At 35.7% G+C, this 22,752-nt stretch overlaps 1 protein-coding gene across 1 annotated transcript in view; it reads right to left on the reverse strand.

The window, feature by feature from the left end:
- Positions 1-22,752, reverse strand: part of Liprin-gamma (liprin protein kazrin) — a 96,200-nt gene that overhangs the window by 21,343 nt on the left and 52,105 nt on the right. Inside the window, exons 5-9 of the mRNA XM_083032745.1 lie at positions 15,929-16,313; positions 11,432-11,806; positions 10,734-11,110; positions 2,610-2,813; positions 915-1,305 (exon numbers count right to left, since the gene is read on the reverse strand). Coding sequence (XP_082888871.1) covers positions 915-1,305; positions 2,610-2,813; positions 10,734-11,110; positions 11,432-11,806; positions 15,929-16,313 — 1,732 coding nt within the window. The remainder of the gene's footprint in view (positions 1-914; positions 1,306-2,609; positions 2,814-10,733; positions 11,111-11,431; positions 11,807-15,928; positions 16,314-22,752) is intronic.

Raw genomic sequence — 22,752 nt, forward strand, 5'->3', positions numbered from 1 at the left:
AAGCAGTGGTATCAACGCAGAGTACTCAACGGCACGGCGATTGGCTGAATAATACATGAAGGAAGCGTGCTCGATTAGACCGCCACCACCTACGTTCGATTAACATTCGCCGCTGACGGACGTCAGGACTATTTTTCAAACCGGTACTTAGCCGGATGTGCACCGCAATACCCCTCTATAACTGGACGATTAATCTCGGGGCTCGTTGCACCTAAACGCCAGAGTCATTATCTCCTAAGCGGAGATGTCACTACGATTGTGATTAATAGTAACGTTGGAGATAGAGCAACATATACTTCTCCAAATTTTTTTTTCTCGCTGTCTCGCGTCTTCTAGGGACCGGATTCTATTATGAAATCAGTATGATTACGTTGCTTGTTGCTTCGTCTTTTAATTAAAAAAATTAAGATCAAAATTAAACTTTAATGTAGATACACGAAGAGATTATTCTTATTAGAAATATTAGAAAAATCTCTCGAATAAATTAAGGTAACAGTTTGAAGAAGTTTAATCGTAGAAAGAGATTTCTGGGAAAAAATTCAAAGCGACTTATCTCATATAATCACTGCAACATAAACGTAGATAGATAAAAACTGAAATACTCTTAATATTAAAAACATTCTCTCTCTCTCAAACAGGTTTAACATAAAAAAAAAATTAATTAAGGCGACTCATTTCGTATAATCGCTGCGAAAGAAAAAAAATGGCATCTCCGTGCTCTCGAGAACGCAAACAATTTACGGAACCATGTATCCATTCATTTTAAAATTCTCCACTATCCCTCCTCCCCCTTTTTTTATCCAAATATATCCTGCACTTCGCGCAAACAATCTAAATGAAGAATAAAAAAATGAAAAAATAAAAAAAGAACAAAGCAGCTTTCCCTTAAACGCTGTGAAGGAAAAAAAACTCACCGTCCGTCGTGGAGTCCGAGAGGTTCCCGCCGACGCTGGTCGCCCCGCCGCTCTCGCGATCGCTGGATCCGCGGACCCCGCTGTCGGCGCTGCAGCTGCCGCGATCGCCGGCCTGTCCGCCGGATGATCCTCCCGCACCTGCGCCGCCGCCCGCGTTACCCACGGACACCCCGAGCTCGGTGATGCCCAACGGCGGCTGCGAATTCACGTGGGGGATGATGCCGCCGCCACCGCTGCCGCCCCCGCCTCCGCCGCCCCCGCCGCCGCTGCTGCTTCCGGCACCGGGGGTCGCGGCGCCGTTCACGCTGCCTCGCGGAAACGACACCAGGGACTCCTGGTCGCTCAGGCAGATCCCGCCGCCGCCGCCGCGTTCAACCAGCTGACGTTGCAGCTGCCAGACAGAGAGGGGTGGTTTGAAAGAAATTAATGGGGAGCATTATGATGAGCTAGGTATAAATAATAAAAATTTAAAATTATAAATAATTAATAATATGTATATATAGAGGTAATTTTAAATAAGTGCGAAAAATTTTAGGAGATGATTCTTTGTCGAAAATTAAAGGGGGTCTTTTATATAAACATTATAAACATATACTTCTATATCTCTCCTGAGGAATTATAAACTCTTCCAAAGAGGGAGGTGAAAATTAGGTACATTGAGGGAATTTTCTCTTAGAATTTATATGAATGAAAATCGTGGGACAATATAGTATGGAAAGAGTTTTATGAGAATTTCTCTGATTAATATTTATCACAATAAAAATAATATCTATTACAATAAAATATGAAACATGTTTGATTAATTTTACTAAACTGCATAGATTATTATTTTTATTGTGATTAAATATTAATCAGAGAAATTCTCATATTATTCTTTCCATACCATATTGTCCCACGATTTTCAGGGTAAATTCTAAGAGAAAATTCTCTCTGTGTATTAATTTTTTTTCTCAAATTTTGTTTTTATTCCATTTTGTTTTGCTTGCTTTTTTTTTACTCTAAAATTCAACTTTTCGTATCTCGAAATCTATACTGCTAAATGTTAGCAGCGTGCTGTGCATGATAATGTATTTCATTTTTTTCGTGCAAACTATTGATTTTACAAAAAAGATAAAAGAAATAAAAAAGTTTCTAAAGGAATCAAGCTTTCTAACGCAAATTATTAGATGATCACATTTCGACTCGTTAAAAAGTTCTAATAGAAAATTGAAGGGGGTTGCTAGTTTCAACTCTATATAATGATACGGGAAGATTTAAAAAATATTAATAAATATCCTTTTCACTAATAGAAAATGTCCACCAAATTTCATTGTTTCAACTTGTCTAAAATTTGAGAAAAAAAATAAAAACCTAATTCCTCAGAGAGATATAAGAATATATGTTTATATGAAAGACTCCCCTTCATTTTTGACAAAGTATCATCTCCTAAAATTTTTCGCACTTATTTAGAATCACCCTGTATACATATATAAATAATAAAAAAATATATATATTATTTTATTTAAATTCAGTCAAGTATTAATATAAATAAGTAATTATTTGAATTTACAATTTGTTATACCCGAGAAATACGCTTGATCTCTCTTACAATTTTAAAATTGCAACTCTCGCCCTTTTTTCGCGATCTTTTCCCCGAACCCCATCGATGTTAAAACTCGCCGATCGAGAATTATACGTTCGACGAGGAGGACTCACCTCTTTTATGGTCGCGTGTGCGTGCGAGAGGGCGGCCTCTTTGTCGGCCAAACTAGCCGCGAGGCTCAGGCTTCGATCGGCCTCGTCCCTCGCCGCCCTTAGGAGACTCCAGCGTTCCCTCTCCCTCTCCCTTTCGCGTTCCTCCGGCATGCTGGCTCCTTGCTGCTGAAGACGTCCCAGGGTCGCCTCGTTCTCCCGCATCCGCTGCAATCAACGGTCAAAGGGACCATGTCCAGGCAGTAACTCCGCCCACGAAACCTTCACCGTCTACTCGTGGCATGCATTCTCGAAAATCGCGAAGAGAGCGCAGGCGATCAAGTGGCGTATCGGAAATTTAATTATCGTTCCCCGAAAAAAATCTACATCTATTTTCATTGTCGAGGAATAAATTGTATTTTAATCCTGTCAATATTTTGATACCGCGTTTAACAATGTCAATTTTGACATTTCCGCAAAATCAACATAGTAAAGCGTTCGCGAAATGAGTTCATAATTAATTACAGAGGGAGGGGGGAGATATAATAATCGATATTTACGACGAAATAACTTGAGCCGCACCGATGGGCAAACTAATAACGGCGATGAGGGCAAATAGCCGCTGGAAGTTAAACCTGAATTTGAGAACAAATATCCGGCTGATATTCGCGAAATTGTAAGCGTTCGCCGCTGTTCGCGAAATCTGTTTCGCGCAGCCGTTGCTTATATCAAGCAATGTCGCCCGGAGTGAAGAACAGACGGGACGACACTCGAGAGAGATTCGGATGTTCGATACATAACACGTGACACGGATGGATTGACGTTCTCTCCGCTGATAATTTCATCTCGCGTTGCAAGCATAATTAATACTCGGATGTGTAACTGGATTGTAACTATATACCGCGAGATTAAGTAGAGCAATCGAGGATGAGGGCGACGCAAATTATACTTCATCTTCCAAAGATTAAGTTTTTCGTATGAAACCAGGACAAGAAAATTATTTTGATTTCCTGTCGCAGGAATTATATTGAAAATGAGATTAATAATATGTTGTTTGCGTCGAGAATACCATATTATATATATTCTCAATTTCTCTATATCGCGTAAATACATATAAAATATAAATAATAATAATGAATAATAAAAAAGATATAAAATATAAAGCGCGAAAAATAAATATAATTATAAACAAAAATAAAAATTTTCTTACTGTTCTTTCTTTCATTATATTTAAAAATAAGTTCTTTTCTAAAAAATTCAATTCACATTTTTTCTACATCATACCTTCTTACACCCAAAATTAAATATGGCTTATAAATATACTTATATATACGTATAATTTATAAATCATATTTGAACTAAAAAAACAACTGTAAAAATATATATTTAAATAATTTTAATATACATTAGCATCTCAAATCTTTCTAATACTAATATAATCAGCATAATTATTTTTAAACTCATTTTTATATATGTTAAATAATTATTTTAAAAAAGATTAAATTTAACAGAGCTCCACAAACCAATCTCAAACCTCAATAAAATTAATATAGATAAATTGATCTTTCTTACAAAAAATAAGAAAACCTATGTTTTATATTTCACTAAAATAAATATAATAAAATAATCGAATTGAATATGACGAAAGTAAATTTATTAAATCAATTATTTCCACAATTAAATCTTTGGAGTAAAATCCTGCTAAAAATGAAAAGCCATTTACGAGATATAAAATCTTATCGCAGTAAGTTCTCAGGTGAAATTCTATAATCAAAGTTCATTAAATAAGTCGCGGGATACACAATCACGACGTGAACGCAGATGTGTTTTCCGCGTTTAAGAGAGATAACTCGATTATATTTTAGTGCGCGAATAGACGTGACGTTTACCATCGACCATTAGCCACTCCGTCGACGATATCGACTCTACGGCAAAGTTAATCCACTTATCTCTCCCTCGAGCGCAAGTAACTCTGTCGTATGTATAACAGGTGTTGCAGCAAGGTTTATCGGCTAAACTTTGCGGCAACACGGTTATTACAGGCGGTGCGGATCACTCGGGCGTCGGGTTGTTAGCACGTCGTAGCTTCAGCCTCAAAAACTATTGCGTCACATCGCCTAGAGGAGCTTCGCAAAGTTCGTTATAATTGCGACGAACATCATTTACGCGTAAGACACCCCGGAAAAGTTTCCCGAGATTTTCCCTCTCTCGCTTTCGCACCATACTAATTTATCTTATTTACGGTAGATTTATCCTATTCCTACTCTCCAGATAGAGAAATTAATACCGCTAATTAATTATTATTTTTCTCTTTCTTCTTTTTGAGGAATAATAAAAGCGACCAAACTCTTGGATAAACTTTGTAGGAATTATAAGGACAATTTTTTGAGGGAATTTTGTTATTACTATCTTGCACGCGCGCGCAAAGTTTCTTTTCTATTAAATTTTTTTTCAGCGCGATCGTTGTGTTCATAAACATTCATAAAGGCACTTTAAGCATATTAAATTCCTTGAAAGCGAACTACTGTATATAAATGCGCGGATAATGTCTACAATTTTCCATGGCGGAGCGAGGATGCGCGAGAGAAAAACCCGAGTAGTTTGCAATTTGTCTCGGCTCAAGCGAGGGGGGTAATTCCATCAGCGTTTCATAAGCGCATCTCGCCGGGATATGACATTGGATGATAAACAGGAAGGACCGGAAGACATGTCAAAGCTCGCGGGGGAAGCCGAACAAAGACGGGCAGGACTTTGAAGGATATTGCACGCGAAAACGTAAAGTGTGTTCACGCACATCGCTCAGAATTTCCTTTTCGGGTTGAATGATACAGGTCAAATTGAGTGTATCACGAGGTGGAATTTTTAATATGTAAATCGAAATGAGGATATAGTTTATTAAAAATAAAATAAACGTTTTATTATGTATCCTTCGTCGTCCTTATAATGGAAGAGTTGGCGGAACAAAAGTTTGAGGAAGATTAAATTACGAGGCTCCGGGGATATAAAAATGTTGAAAGAGTTTGTTCAGTTATTTCAGAAAAATCATCATAAACACAAAACGCGAAAAGATATTATGTTATCTTGAAAAATTAAATAACGGAAAAATTCTTCTCTCCCCGCTCGAGAATACAGTCGTCTTCTTCGTAAAGAAAATTGAGAATAACGTGGAATAGAAAATCATAAGGCACTTCCTGTACTAGGCGTAGTATAGTAATATGTCGGTACTCATGAGAGAGATGAAGTGGATTACGCGAGAGGAGAGAAAGAACGAATAAAGGAAGAAGGGAGATGAAAGGAAATTGACGGCGCGTTTTACCGGAAGGAAAACCGCCGTAAAACCGGAGGCGACGCGTATATATAAATTTTTTTTTTTTGGTACGATAAAAGCGACATGAGAGCGAATTTACAGCGCTTGCGTGCGACTATTGGTGACGTTTAGTCTGCTATTTTCATCGGGAACTTTCATCAGAAACTCTAAATAACGAAGTCATAAGTAGACAAAAATAAGTAGCGAAATGTCAACTTTCGCGAGATCCAGCTGTCAAGTGGAAAAGATTGTCCTTAATTTTGATGGAATAATAAACACTTCGTATGTAATAAATATAGCAGTGCTTTAGATATTTATGCAACTTGCTTAAAATATAATACCAATGAAAATAATTCATGTGACAAAATATATTATGTATATAAAATATATTATTTTCTTTTTAAAATTTTTATTATAAAATAGATATGTAAAATTTTATTACCCGTTTCATGTAATTTTCTGCATGGAATAATCGCGAGAGTCGGTTCGCGCACTAATTTTCTTTATAATAACGGGTTCTCCTTTGCTCGTTGCAGCTGTTTTCAGCATCGAGTTTCAATTTCAGCGCGTTGTAAGATTTTGCAATCTTGATATTCGCGCTAAAGAGGATTAAGCGTCAAAAAGCATAGAATCTTACAATTAGTAATTAATTGTCGGTTCTTTCGATATCATGCGCGCGCCGAGTAATAATACTTTTATTAAAACATCAACATCACATTACCGGCTAGCTTGGAGCTTTTGATCTTCGCGCAGCAACGTCATCCGGAAGACAATACAATAGATTAATTATTCTCAGCATTTTACGTGCGCAAAATTATGCTATCTCGTAAATAGCATCGGAAAGGCATTTTTGCGAAATTATTGTTATCATAAATTTTCAATCGAGTGAAAGAAGATATGATAGAAAAAGAGAGAGAGATAGATTGCTTATTTTTTCATCTTATTCTCTAATCTAATAATTCTCATTATGTTACTAATAACATTTATTTAAACTTTACGTCCGTAAATAATTCTTCAGATTTTTGTAAAACATAAATAATAAAAAGCTATTGTAAAACATATGTTCACGACATATTAAAAATTTATTTTATGATTAATTTTATAATTAATTTTATAATTAAAATTTACTTTGTATAAATTTAATTAATTTTTTGTCATAAAATTAAATCCCGCGTAAATATCTTTGAATTTATTTCACAATTTTATATTCTAATTTGCATTTCGACGAAGTGACTTCATTAAAGACGAAACGTTTTGGCCGAATGTTTTTCAGTGCCTGATAATCCCGCGGGTTTGTGTGCGTGCACCATTTTACGCAGACCTTTCTCGAGACACAGGAATACCTCTCTCGGGTCTTTCGAGAATCGGGGCTGAGTCGTGCCTTTGTTCCGGGGGTTGATAACAATCGGTAGCGACAAAAGCTCGTCACATTATCTCTTTCTCTCCTTCTCTCTCTTTTTGTCTCTGTCTCGGCACATCGTTACACATTGGCTTAAAACCAAACGATGCCGTTCCAACCAGGGAAGGCAATCTTGCGCTACTCGAAGTGGATCCTCGAATCTCCTCTAGTGCTAATGACGTTTCATCCACTACTTTCACTATCGTGCCTTAATTTTCGGGGAAAAAAGATCCCTCGTTAAATTCTCTACGGATTATTACATGCCTCTGTCGTAACAGAATGTGCTTCTAAAAAGCAGCACCAAGATAAAATTAAATTTCGATTAAATCAGCTGATTTCCTCATATGTTGTAGCTTATGACCTGCTGAACAAAAGATGTAATAACCTAATAATAGACAGTTACTGAGTTACAGCCAGTTAAACAACTCGCAGAGCCAGAATTTTTCATGTTTGACTGATTGTAAATCAGTAACTGTTTATTATTAGCTTTGAGTCTATTACATTTTTTGTTCAGCAGGTCATGAGCTACAACATATGAAAAGACCAGCTGATTTTATCGAGATCCAATTTCATCCAGGATTTTGTATAGGTTCAAAAACCCCACACTAATCCTATATAAAATTGGATCTTGCTAAAATCAGCTGGTTTTCTCGTATGTTGTAACTTATGACCTACTGAACAAAAAATGTAATAGACTCAAAGCTAATAATAAACATGTTTCATGTTTGACTGATTTACAATCAAACACGAAACATTCTGGTTCTACGAGCTATTTGACTGGCTGTAGCTCAGTAATTGTCCATTATTTATAGCTTTGAGGCTATTACATCTTTTGTTCAGCAGGTCATAAGCTGCAGCTACAACATATGAAAAAACCAGCTGATTTAACCGAAATCCAATTTCATATAGGATTAGTGCGGGGTTCTTTTCAACATCAATCGCGCTTTTGTTTTTTAAAAGCAACGAAATTGAAAGATCACGCGTCCGATGCACCTGGTGTCTGGTGTGTGCAGAGACCAGTGACATTCATCTCGGTGCCGTTGTTCGTTTAACGTAGTTGAAATGACTGCGACGCTGCGCGACTCGGTCATAACGGTCTCGGCAAAATGAGAAATTCCGGCAAGTTTAATGAAAGTATTTAACAAGCAAAATTGCCGTCGTGCACCGACTCTGCTCGCAAACTCGACATGCGCGCGCGAGAAGATTGAAACTGGTGGTCGGGCGACAGTCGGGCGCGACTTTAACTTCATTGATAATTTCTCTCTCTCTTTCTCTCGACGTTTATATATTCTTTCTTTTCTATATAATTCTCTTCTTCCCCGTAATATTTTTTTAAATGTTCAATACACTGCGTTTGACAACGCAGGCAGCTGTAAAAGATGTTTCTGTCGCGCACTCGCGGTTTAATCAAGTTTCAAATAACGAGCCAATTACTGATTAACTGCCTAGAGCGGTCCCGATCGCGTTGTATATAAAAGTTTTTTAACTAGATTTTCACACAGCGGCTCTCTCTCTCTCTCTCTCTAGGGAGACCCTCCCGGGCTTTTTTCTCTTTCTCTCTCTTTCTCGATATTTCCACGTCGCTTCATAACGCATTAGAGGCGAAATTAAAACTCACCGCGGCGCGGTTTTGTTGGTTCGTTCTCGCGTTGTTCTCAATTTTCATTAGCTGGCCGTTTTAGCGAGGATTTTGTTACGCTTTAATAGTTAAATCGTTCACCTGCGTCAAGTCCTGTCACATTTCTTTTTTTTTTTTTTTTTCGAACGATTTAAATTAGGATAACGAAACAGGCGAGGTCAAGTCCCTCTTTATCTCTGTCCCTCTCTCTCTTTCTTTTTCGCGAAGACTTCAAATCTTAGCGAAAACTTTTTCCGATGAAATAATGGTAGGATTTTATCTTTATCGTGTCTCTCGTTGAGATTTAAACAATTCATAATTAGAAACCGCCACCGTGTGTATCGCTAATGAGTATAGTTACGTGCTAAAGGTTGTGGAAACGCGTCGCACAAAATGATTTCAAAGGATATTTATAAATGTTAGCGACACGCTCGACGTAGCGTCGTCCCTTTATATTGGTGGCAATTAATATGTCACCCTGAAGAAAAAAGTAGCCTCTCTTTCTCTCGCTAATGCTATTTCGAGCACCGCCGGAATTATAAAATCTATAAAGGTAGACTATCCTAAAGTGGATATTGCAATAATTAAATTATTGTTCAAACGATTTAATTATTGCAATATCCACGTTAGAATATTCTATATATAATTAAATTGTTGTTCAAATAATTTAATTAAATATCTATCATCCTCAATCTCTCGTCCGTACGTTATTTGAGGGACTCCGTCTATTTTATAACAAATATACGTCAAGTTTATTTTTCTCGCGCTTCTTCTTTTCTTTTTACAATAGTAGTAAAAAGATGAATTAGAAAAAGAGAGGAAATTATAGCAGTGTCGAGGCAATTTCGAATGTTCATAAATATCGATTTCACAGCCCTCGCCTTTCCTTAATTCATCACCACGAACTCTCTATCGAGAATCGATCCGTCTATATGAAACATGCAAATTGCGAGCGGAGAGACATTAGAGTTACTTCTCGAATGTTTACTGCTTCCACGTTCGCGGAATGTAAAAATGTCGCGATTAAAATTCTCGAACGTGACTTCTCCCGAATTTAGATGACGCGAGCCAGCACGAACGAAACGTGCGTTAAAAATCTCTTAATTCCATTCAACGTAAATTATGGGAATATTATTTTCGCAGAGAGAGAGAAAGAAATGTGCCGTCGATTATATTTTCAACGAATAGAAAACCAATTTTAGAACATTCTTGTCAGAAACTTGAAAGAATTACAGAATCTTCTCAATATCTTCGGTTCTAACACGATTCCATCGGAATCTTCTCTTATAAATCTAAAGTTACAACTATCTTATTAGACGAGAGAAAGAGAGATGCTCTTCGTTTTTTGAGAATTAATGTTCTTCTATTTTTTTCCAACATTTATTTTTTGTACACATTTTTTTTCGAAGATATATTAAAATCGGTATTTAAATCATTTATCAAAACGAAATAATTATTTGATCACAAGACGCCACTTGTTCGTCGTCTTTTCGCAATCATCATTTCCCACCATATTTCTCCAGATATAACGATTATTAAAATTATTAAAATATATTATATTATATTATACATTATATATATTAAAAAATTATTAAAATAAAAAGCGTTATTAAAATAAGAAGAGAAAATATTTCAAATCAAGAGACCATATGCAAAGATGTAATAAAAAATTGAGACTCACATCTAGCCGGATATAACGATTATTAATATAATTAAAACATTATATACATTATTAAAACTATTAAAATAAAAAGCGTTATTAAAATAAGAAGAGAAAATATTCAAGAGAAAAAAGAGTATGACGTAAAAAAAATTAACACTCACCTGTTCGTAATTTCGTATAAAATCGCGGAGCTCGCGCTCCTTGTCCTCGAGGGTGCCGTAGAGCGCCTTCATCTGATTGAGAAGATCGAACTTCTCCGCCTTCAGCCGCTTCCGGTCGGTCTTGAGCGCCTGCAGCGTTTCCTTCGCGCGCTGTAGCTCCATTTCTAAAGCTACGAAGCGGGCCTCCTCCTCCATCGCGGCGTCCTCGGCGCCGACCTCGCCGCGTGCCGCGCCGCTCAGCAACAGCCTCCTCAGCCTCGCGACCTCGGCCACCAGCCGTTCGTTCTCCAGTCGCAATCTCCTGGCGCTGGCCAGCTCTGTGTGTCCACCGCCGTGGATGTTGGAAAGTCTGGACGCCACCACCGGGTCGCCGATTCCTGGACATCGAAGAACAAAAGATATCAATCGAGAGCAAATAAGCCTCTTCTATAAATTCATAATTATAATATGAATATTTAATTAATATTTTTCTATAAAATAAATTATTTTATAAATAATTTATAAAATAATATATAAAATAAATTATGAAATAAAAAATTGAAGACAATAGGAGAACTGCTTTTGCGTGTATCTCTTGTAATGGGAGGACCCGAGAGATCGAGATAATCCGCGCATTTTTCTGCTCAATAAGAAGCGAAAGAAAGATGAATCGATTAATAACTGTCGCCATTAATTATACGGTCGAGCACGGTACTCACCCAGGGAATTAGCCGGGGATGATGGTCTGCTACTCGGTGCCGGTCCGGGCGGTTCATTGTCCTCGTCGCCACGCGCGTCCCCGTCCATCAGATCCTTATCGGCGTCCTTCTGGTCGTGGTCGTTCATCTCCTTGCTGGATCGCAGGGAGTCGCGGTTAGTCGATACCCGGAGTCGCTCCACGCTGGAACGATCGCTGCCGCCGCGATGCAGGAAGCCGCCCCCTCGGTTCGCCGAACCCCGATCCGGGCTCGCGCTACCCGATCTCGAGTCCATGCTACCCCCGGACCCACCCAGCCGCGTCTTCTCCAGAGCGGGGGCATATGGCCGACGGGCCTTCTCGCTCGGACTACGACAGGGCGAGCCATTTCTTCGTTCTAGTGGAGAACAAGACGGAAACCTTTATTCCGAATTTTTTTCGAGATAAATAAGTTTTTATAAAATGCTGTCATCGCGAGGGTTAGCCGTTTGACAGTTTGTCCAAAATAAAATTAAATAATATTATGTTTTAAATAATATGTTATAATACTTTAAACTCGATTAATAATGTTTGACAGAAATCAGTTGATAACTGTCAAAAATATTAATCGAATATTAAAGTATTAAAACATATTGTTTTAATTTTTATAACATCTTTTTATTTTAAATTTTGATTAACAAATTAACACCTTATTAATATTTTTCTATAAAAATCAGCCGATTGAAAAGTTAATTTGCTAATTAATTTTTAAAATAATATGATATAAAAATTAAAATAATAATATGTTTTAAATAATATGTCATAATTCTTTAAACTCGATTAATATTTTTGACAGTTATCAGCTGATTTCTGTCAAAAAATATTAATCGCAGATATAAGGCATTATAACATTATTTACAACATATTACTATTATACATTTTATAACATATTATTATAACATATTTATAACATTATTATTTTAAAATTTAATTAGCAAATTAACGCTTTATTAATATTTTTTGACATACATCAACTGATTAAAGCGTTAATTTGCTAATTAAATTTCAAAATAATATTATGTTATAAAAATTAAAATAATAATATGTTTTAAGTAAAATATTATAGTACTCTAAATTCGATTAATATTTTTTGAGAGTTATCAGCTGATTTCTGTATCATTCTTTTTAACATAAAGTCGAGGAATGGCGCGCGCGTAGCACGCACTTGTATTGTTCTAGTAATATATAAAATAAAATAAATAATTAATGAAATAAAATATATAAAATAAAATAAATAATTAAATATATATAATTATGATTCTCTTTACTTAAAAAATAAATAAAATTTTACTTTCGTCTGCTGCTATAGAACACATCAATTTCATTCCAATAACACAAACCGTATCATAATTATGTATCGTGTCGCGTATAAGTTTGGTGTGTTTCATTCAATTAGCTGTACGATGGATTTATGGAAAATCCTATTTGCAATCAGCGTGCAATTTAAATCGCGAAACTAATTAGTTTCGAACGAACAACGAATTTAATGCGATGTATTTCAATCGCGTCCATTTCATAGCCGCATTATTCTCTTATAAATAACGCAGGATAATGATCTCTCTTCGGTAAATACAATTTCGTACAAAGCTGGATTCAAGAGGGACTCTCGAAATGAATGGTGAGATAGGAGACGAGGGGAGAAAGATGGGGAACAACTTATATATTGGAGAGATCGTTGGAATGAAGCCAGAGTCTTTATCGGAATGCGGCGTTCGAACCCGAGAGAAGGATGCACTGAATTCGATAAGATGGATTCGGCCCGGTCGACGAATACCACGTGAAACGCATGATCGATCGATTCGAGACGACGACGGGTACTTCGTCCCGAATTTGCATGTACACGCGGGTCACTCTGCCTTAAGTGGGCCTGTTGGCATCTCTCCTTCTCCACGGGAGAAGGAAAGAGAGAGAGCGGACACGAGTTGCATAATGTACACGTCGTGTCTTTGATCTTTCGCAAGCAGATCTTTCGTCAACGCGTTTTTCGCATCTCGAAATATAATATACAGGGTGATTCTAAATAAGTGCGAAAAATTTTAGGAAGTAATTCTTTGTCGAAAATTAAGGGAGGTCTGTCATATATAAACATATAGTCCTATATCTCTATTTAAATTACAAAGAGGAAGTAAAAATTAGGTTTCTGTTCTATCTCTTCCAATATTTACTATAATTTTGTTTTGCTTGCTTTTTTTCTTCTAAGCTGTGCGTGATAATGTATTTTATTTTTTTTTCTTGAAAACTATTGATTTTATGAAAAAATAAAAGAAAGTTCCTAAAAAAGGAATCAAGCTTTCTAACACATATTTTTAGGTGATCAAATTCCGATTCGTTAAAAAGTTCTAATAAAAAATTGAATAGGAGTTGCTAGTTTCATCCCCATATAATAATGCGGAAGGATTAACAAAATATTAATCAATTAAATGAATGATAATGTCCAATTTCATTTTTTTAATTTATCAAAAATTTGAGGAGTGTAATTTCTCAGGAGGGAATGTAGGAGTATATATTTATATGAAAGATATCTCTTAATTTTTGACAAAGAATCATCTTCTAAAATTTATCGCATTTATTTAGAATCACCCTGTATGTATAAATTCAGCGCCATGTTGAAATTTCTTTTCAAGCCGACAGCGAATTGAAAAATTCATAGAATGTTAATAAAATCCATACAATATTAATGCACGGACGGAGATGTAATTGAACGAGTGTATTGTATTATTAAAGATGGAAAATCGCGAATGATCAGACCCAGACAAAGTGATACAGGGACTGTAATAGCATCGAAATATAATATATATTCGGCGCCAGGTTGAAATATTTTTTCCAAACCGACAGCGAATTGCAAAATTCATAGAATGTTAATAAAAGCCATACAATATTAATGCACAGAGATATAATTGAACAAACGTATTTTAAAATAATGAAAAATCGCGAATGATCAGAAATAGACAAAGCGAGACAGAGATTCTTTATGATATTTCACGGAATAATATCCAACATTCGTCATAAAGATTGAGTTCTTAGGAACCACAATAAGTAGTTAAAAGATTGCTAGTTTACGATCTCCCCAGGTTTTACGCCGCGGGGAAACCTATATGAATCATGGCCGATAATAAAAAGTAACAGTACATAACTGCGAGATATACAGGATAAACTCAGGCGGAGAAGTTAAGATAAACGTGGAAATGCGAAAAACATTCGTGGGCCGCGCGCGTCGGCCGTCTTAAAATTTCATTCTCGCCAACTTCTTAAAAAGTCTTATCCGCCGAAGCCCGCGCCAAGTCGATAACTTTTCCGCCCACCTTAAGCGCATTTCCGGGAGAGCTGTCTTTATGAAAATACTTTCGCGAAATAAACTTTCAACATTCAAACCCTCCCTTCTACCGCAGAAGCTCTCCCGCGGGAAGAGATCTTCGATGCGAAAGAATTCCGCGGGCGCGAATATCCTTTCATCTGCGACTTCTTAAGCTACTAATCGTATTCCGAGCGAGTTATTCGTTCGCGATAAATTTAAGTAATTCGTCGCGATTTTTTGAAGCGAGAAATATATAAAATCAAAATTCAGTGCGAATAAATTCTAATCCTTAACCCTCCCGTCAATAAACGGGTACCAAAGTAACTTGAAAAAAAAATGTGTTGCATTTTTTCTCCATCCGACAAACAAAATACAAAGAGCCTTTGTAAACGTCTTAAAATATAACGGGAAAGAATATTCGATGCCCAGGATTGCTATAAATAAATTATCGAAAAAATGCAGTTGATACCCGGATACCCATACATTGACAAAAAGGTAAAAGATGCATTGATAGAAGGGTTAAACGAGGGGTGTCTCACTCATCAAAAATTTGTACATGTCTTGCGAATTACCGAGAATTCTAAGTAATTCCATGTTAACTCTTTTTTTTAAATAAAATACAATATTTAAATATTAGTACTGTTTAATTTAGTAAGAAAAATATAATTAGAATGATTATAAAAGGAAATGTTAAGAAAAATAAATTTATGAGATATTATTGTAAATCATATAGTACTAATGTACTATGCAAAAAATTTAAAATTAATATTTTTTCAAAATTAATATTGCAAATAATTAGTTGAAACACCTAAATTAAAATATTATATTATAATAAAGTATAACAAAAAGTTACGTGTTCCAACTTAAAAACCATTTTTAATACACTTTTAACTCGAACACACAAAATACAAATAAAATTAGATTAGATCTGAACAAATTAAATATCAAATATTAATTATGTCATAAATTATAATATTTAGTAAAATATATATATTTAAAAAACGTCATAACATCATCTTTACTTTTTAAGACGTTTTAATTTTGTCTGGGTTATTATTATTTTATGCTTGTAAATCAATGCAAAGTAATGCGTAAAATTCCAGAAAAAATGTACATGTATTGCGATATTGAGACACCCCTCGTAAAAAACGCATTGACAGAAGGGTTTAAAATTGTGTTACGAACCTATGGGACTGGCTCGCCGATCGACGGGGCTGGTTCTGTCCTTCCTGTCGGGAACCGGACTGGTCCTCTTGTCGATGGGACTGGCGGATTTGTCGCTGGCCGAACTCCTCTTCTCGATCGGGCTGCTGCCGGCGCTGAGCAGCTTGGCGTCCTCCTGAACCTCGGCTTCTTGGCCGGGGTTCCCACCGGAGGCACCGGTCGCCGTACCGGGGTTGTTGTTGCTGTTGACGCCGCCGTTGTTGTTGTTCAGTACGATCGGCAGAGCGCCGCGGACGTCGCGCAACTCACCCCGAAGAGTCGCGCACTCGCCCCTGGCGCGTTCCAGCTCGCCGTCAAGCCGGGCGCCGGTCGCTGCGTTCTCCTCCACCATCACGCGGAATTTTGCCTGCAAGCAGAAAACGTTCAAAAAAATATCAGTGAAAATGAAATAAAAAGAGACGCGTGGGCAAGTTTATAATTTAATTCGTTTAAAATATTAATCCGTTTAGCCTCTCTAGTACACAGAGATAATTTTCTCTTAGAATTTACCCTGAAAATCGTGGGACAATATAGTATAGAAAGAATTTTATGAAAATTTCTCTGATTAATATTTATCACAATAAAAATAATAATATCTATCACAATAAAACATAAAACATGTTTGATTAATATTTTATTAAACTGCATAGAAAAATTAATCAAACATGTTTTATATTTTAACCTGGTCGCGCGGATGACATTAGTCAACCACGTGGTCAAATCTGCAATGTTTTCATATTTTTCTTATATGTCAATAATTCTTTTTAAATTTAAGTTTGATGATTAATACATGTATTTAAATAAATAATATGCCTATAACACACATATGTCTTTATATTTTAATTTGTTTTTAAAAAATGAATGACAGATGCCCATTTCATTTAACAGCGCGACCACTCTAGGATTAATTATATTTTTAGGATCTAAAAAAGATTAAGACTCTTGGCTAGATTTCAAAGATATTTAAAGTATGGCCACAAAAAAAATACTTGAAAATACAGAGGTTTCTTCTTTGTTAAGACTTGTATGGAAGTTTGAGTTTGCCGGCTCGCAATTTGTCATTTTCGCGAGACAATCGACGACGTTAATGAGCGTCGAAGTAAAACGAGCAAATCCATAACGAGATAAAAGTTTTGCCCGCGACTTTATATTATTATAAGTCCGTTATTGTATTGTGTAGCGGGTGTACGGAAAGCTCTTTACACGCCGGTGAAATCGACTGATATCGTCTACTTCTATTCAGAAGTTTGCACGCGCGACGTCAAATGCGCCTTCGAAGTCGCGGCACGAATCACTGAAATTGCGAAACAGAGAGAAACACCCGGGACACGTAGAGTCGTATTTCTTTCGCAGTCGCATTAGGAGTAACTCCGGGGATAAGTAAGACGCTATTTCCCTAGACTACGAAATTGGGAAGGTAGGCAAAGATAGGCAGAGAAAATCTCGGTGCCATTTTCGCGCGAATTTTTCATTTTACGACGTTTCAATTGAGGGATTGAAACATTCAGGCATAAATCAAAATATTTCGAGGGGCGAATCTCACTTTCCTCGACTTCTTTTAATACTTTTATCTGTTTAAGGCAAAAAAGAATTTCATGGAACTAAACAAAAATTTTTATGCCATATTTAGAATTCTTGGAATATCTGTATGCAAATCTAATATTTAATTATTTAATAAAACACTTTTTAAGAGAGAAAAATAGAAAATTTTATTTAAATTGACATTAAATAAATTCTTTTAATGAAGCTTTAACGTAAATAAGACATTAATGTTCATATATTTAATATGTAAATATTAGACTTAATTACAATAGAATTATCAAAATTTTTACACAAAGAATCAAGAAAAGCAAATTGTATTGATACATTAAAAAATAAAATAAATGTATCTCAAGAATAATATATTTTCGGAAATTTTGCCAAAGAAAAGAGACATTTGTTTTTTTTTATAAGAAATACGATAATATATCTCCCTACATTTTATTTATAAGGCACTCTCTGCATATCTATGACATTCTTGATTATCTTCATTAAAAGATGGTTTCATTATTGTCTACAATACGTGCGAATTCCGAGACGGAATTATTAGTCGGGGTTCGAAATCAAAGCGGAGGCCTTTGACGGCGATCAATGAGACTCCATGATTATCCGTATAATTCCCAGAAATGCTAATTTACACAAATGATTGCAGAATCTCTCTTACAGAATAATAAATGGCTCTCCCGTGCTAGGACTGACATGCGAATCCGTACGTTAGAATAGATCGATGATATAATATATGTTTTCTCGATTGGATGCTATGATGCACCGAGTGGAAGCATCATAATAACTTCTCGGGTCAAGCATGACTCTTGACCTTTGACTCGAATAGAGGAGAAGTCGATGGTGCGCGATGCGAGCTGTTAACAGCTTGATTCAATTGTTTGTGTAACTCCAAATGCACTGTGAATTTGTAATCCAGGTAATTTAAAATCAATTAAAAATATAAATTAAAGTTTAATTTAATCAATCAATAGTAGATTCTAGTTTCAAACAATAGCGTAAGCTGCTAAATGCGATATAGAATTTAGGATTCATTAATATATCACTCATGATTGTGTGCAGGGGAGATTTACATTATTAATGACTAACACTTTCCGTTGATAGACGCATTAATTGTTATATTAATACGTCATTAATATCTATCATATCAATTTACTTGCATCATGCATAATTCGAAATCATTATTACTTCTGGTTTATAAATATCAATTTGATATAATAGAAAAATAATTTCTAAAAAAAGGTTCTTTAATATTCGAAAAAAAGTAAATTACTCGGAAGGAAGTAAAGCGAAGGCCTTCTCAAGAAAGAATATCTTCACTTCAGAATTAACACGATTTTGACAAAATATTTTCGACGAGCAGTATTTGAGAGTTGATTCGTATTTTCATACATCATTTTCGACGGCAGAATTTCGCGAGTGCGGTTTCATCGCGAATGCAGGTCGCATCGCCGTGCGGCATCTCGCAGGACACGGATGAAATTGAATGTTTCGCGGATTCAGAGACCCGGGCCGATCGTTGCGGTGCACCGCAGCACCGGAAGCACAAACGAGGCTTCCATGAAACCTGTAGTCTCGATGCGCGAATGCCTTTCCAAAGCCGCCGCGCGTACGTAAGCGGCTTCCGGTAATCGCCTAATGACGCGCTGTCAAACATGGGAAATTTCTAATTGCGGCTTCGTACATTCGGTGTCATGAACGGCAATAATCCATAAGTTATATTACAAAATAAAAGTAATAAAATTCGCAATTAAGATTTTAGAGGTTCTCGATGTGAAAATCATATTTAAATTAACAAGTAAGAGCTAAACGCGGATGTCAGTTTCAAAAAAGAATTAATTTTTCGTTGTACACATGACACTATTTTTTTTATGCGATGTCAAGAAAATTAAATAAATCTCTAATTTGAGATTTTTATTAGACTCCTCATTCTCCTTAAAATTAAATCTCTAGATCGAGATTTTTATTAAATCCTTCTGTTTTCCTTAAAATTAAATTCGAGCTCTTTAACTCTTAACAAACCGCTTTAATAAATTATTTTTTTATTCAATCCGCCAAAAGTGATCGATATTTTTCAGAGACGCTTTTTTGTTAAATATCTCATTATTTATTAGATTTTAACATTAGCTTTTCGTGTAATGCTCTGACAACAGTCTGAGACCGAATTGAAATTCTTATGCATAGCCTTATTACACAAAAAGCTAATGCTGAAATCTAATTAATAAGATATTGAACAAAGAGCTTCTCTAGAGAATATTGATCACTTTTGTTGGCAGAGTGAATAAAAAAAATAATACTTATTAAAGGAATCTATTAAAATTATATAAAGATCTCGAATTTTGGGATTTAACTTTAAGGGGTTTTAATAAAAATCTCGAATTAAAGATTTATTTCATTTTTATTTCATTTTTCGATATTGCACCAAAAAAATTAGTGTCCTGTGTTCTAATCAATTTCAATAAAAAATTAATTCTTTCTTGACGTATTGACATCCGCGGTTTTTGACTCTTACTTGCCTGTTTAATTTAAATAATAAATTCGTTTTATTTTATGAAAAAGGACTTTAATGAGCTTTGCGTTCGAAATATTCAGACAAAAATACAGATAATATATAATGAATTATAAATGTCTTTTTCTTCCACACGGAAAAAAAATAAAATTGTTGAGTCAGCAAAACTATAGTTTGTTACATAAATTTTTAGTATTTATATCTGAAAGCAATTATCAGCGCGCTAATACGACAAATTATTTTATTATCATCTTAGTAATGCAAATTATTTAATATAGAAAACTAATATATGGGTTTAAAAAATACAATTCAAAAATACTAATAAAAAATGCTGCAGTTTATATTAAATATTATAGTTGACGACATCAATTTATTCAATCTTCTTACAAAAATTACTTTTTATGGATTTAATTAGATTTTTTAATTTTATTTTTTATTTGCTTAATAACATTCATATTTTTATTTAAAAAATGTATTACTTAGGAAAAGTGTATTACTCAGTTATTAAATGCAGCTCTGAGACTTGGTTATTGTACAACACAGGAAATTAACTGTCCATATATTACGGACCGAAATTTTTGTTGAGTTATGAAAATTTTCAACTGTTTCAGCAAATCTTTTTTGGCAAACATGACATTAAAAAAATTATGCGTCTTTTATTTCTATAAGCTGAAGAATCGCGTTCAAGAACAATAAAACTTGGCACGATGAGACGCGATCAATTATCGCGAGCGTCAAAAGCCGATAATCGGGCGCAATCAAGGAAGTCTCGGAAGATTGCAGAAATTTACCGAACGAAAGTAACGAAAAAAGACGAGAAAGAGAGAAAGGACGGAACGAGAGGGTGGTTCGTCGAGAGGAGGATCATGATTGGCCAAGTTCCAACGACACAAAAGGATATTAACTATAGAGGAAGAACGCATCTCGCGGACTTGTTGCGTTCCCAAAGGCGCCCCCCATCTCACCCCCTCTCGATGCGGACTCGCATCGACAAACGATCGTGTTCGCGCCCTTTTTCACGCTCGTGAACACGTCGGGATCGCGACGATAAATTCCCGTCGAATGGAAACGAGGGAAAATCGCCGGGTCGCGCCGCAGAGTAGTTTCGCCTTTAGTACCCGGACGTTTAAACATCGCCGGTTCTCTTGTAAAATGTATATACCCTATACCGCAGCGCTGTTAAACCGTGTCTCCGGTGTTGCTATCCGTACATGGCGTTTCCGCAGGAAGGATCGATACCGCCGGAGGGCATCTCTCGATATATATATATGTGTGGCTCTTCTCTCTCTTCTCACATAATTTTCACATAAACTCTCGCGCGCAATATCTAATAGATATATCTAATCCCCCTCTGTCCTTCGATATTATTCTTAATTAAAATTCTCCTTAATTATTCAACATCTCAATTGTACTCTCGACCGTTAACTCCGTCAAAACGAAACTCGCTCGATTAATTAATCAATCGTAGGCAAATAATTGATTTTACGGTAGAATTATTCAACGCGCTCCGGAGGAGTGAATTTGCAGGGCGAAATTATTTCCTCGATTACGGCATGAGAATCGATATTACGCGCGGCACCAAGTTAGTTTGGCGAACACACAGTTTTGGGCGGCCGTTTAGTTATCCGACTATTCCGGATCCACACAATGTCTGACTGTACAACGTGTTCCGGATTATTCGCGCGACCGGAGTCACAAACGCCGATGTAAATACTAACTAGCGGCGGCATATCGCGTCGCTCGTTTGTCGCGTAGGGGAAGAGAAAAGGGAGGGAAAGGAGGGAAGAGAGAATCCGATATTATGTTTCTACCAGTTTCTATTATATGCTTCGGGATCGTCGATTGCGGACGCGCGCGAGAAACAATTTCGGCGAACAATCGCTGTGCAAATGTGCCTGTGTACAATTAAATGAACGATCGCGTCATTAGCCGCACAATTTGTCGTAGCACGAAGCTCTCTCATGTTGCTGCTGCATCCTCGGACACGCCATAACGGGGTGCACCGTAATTGGACATAGGCGGATCTTTCCGCGCATCAAATTAAGATCGTGGGACATCGTTCGAGACGATCTTGCTCCGATGTTAACAACCGGTCGTTTAAACCGGTAACTTGTTTAAAAAGTGTGTCGTCTAAATCGCGAAACTGTTGAAAAGTCAATTTTCGCCTCGCATTGAAGTGGAAACTATGTCTTGCAGAGTGTAGTTTTTTCTTTCTTATATATATATTTATTTTGTTTTATTATATATAATTTATTTATTTATTTTTTTTTTAGATATATATATATATATTTTTTTAATTGTATGTACACTGAGAGAATTTTCTGTTAGAATTGTCATAAAATTCTCAATTTTGTGTTATATATTTTTTATTATCCCTTTAAAAAAAGAATACATGTAAGAAATGTTTATGAATTCTTGAAAAAGTTTTTATGACTTGACTTTCTAGAGTTTAACGAAGGTGTAACAGATATAATAACGTTACATTCTTAACTTTTTTGGAATCTATGACATTTTATGACAGTTTCTTTTTCTTTATATTTTAATTTTTATACTTTATATAGCTTTTAATTATCTTTTAACTACGGGAAAAAATATTAGAGCTACCATAGCTAAATTTTAAATATCTCTATATTAGGTGTACCTGAAATTTAATTACCACGCCTAAATTTAAGCTTTAATAAATGATATTTTTAAGCTATAATTTAACGAGGAGAAATTATAGTCAAAAATATTAATTATACATCTAAAATTTAGC

This window comes from Prenolepis imparis, unplaced genomic scaffold (genome assembly GCF_030444845.1).
Source record: "Prenolepis imparis isolate NDT839.2.m4 unplaced genomic scaffold, iyPreImpa1.0 SCAF_2, whole genome shotgun sequence".
Lineage (NCBI taxonomy): Eukaryota > Metazoa > Arthropoda > Insecta > Hymenoptera > Formicidae > Prenolepis > Prenolepis imparis.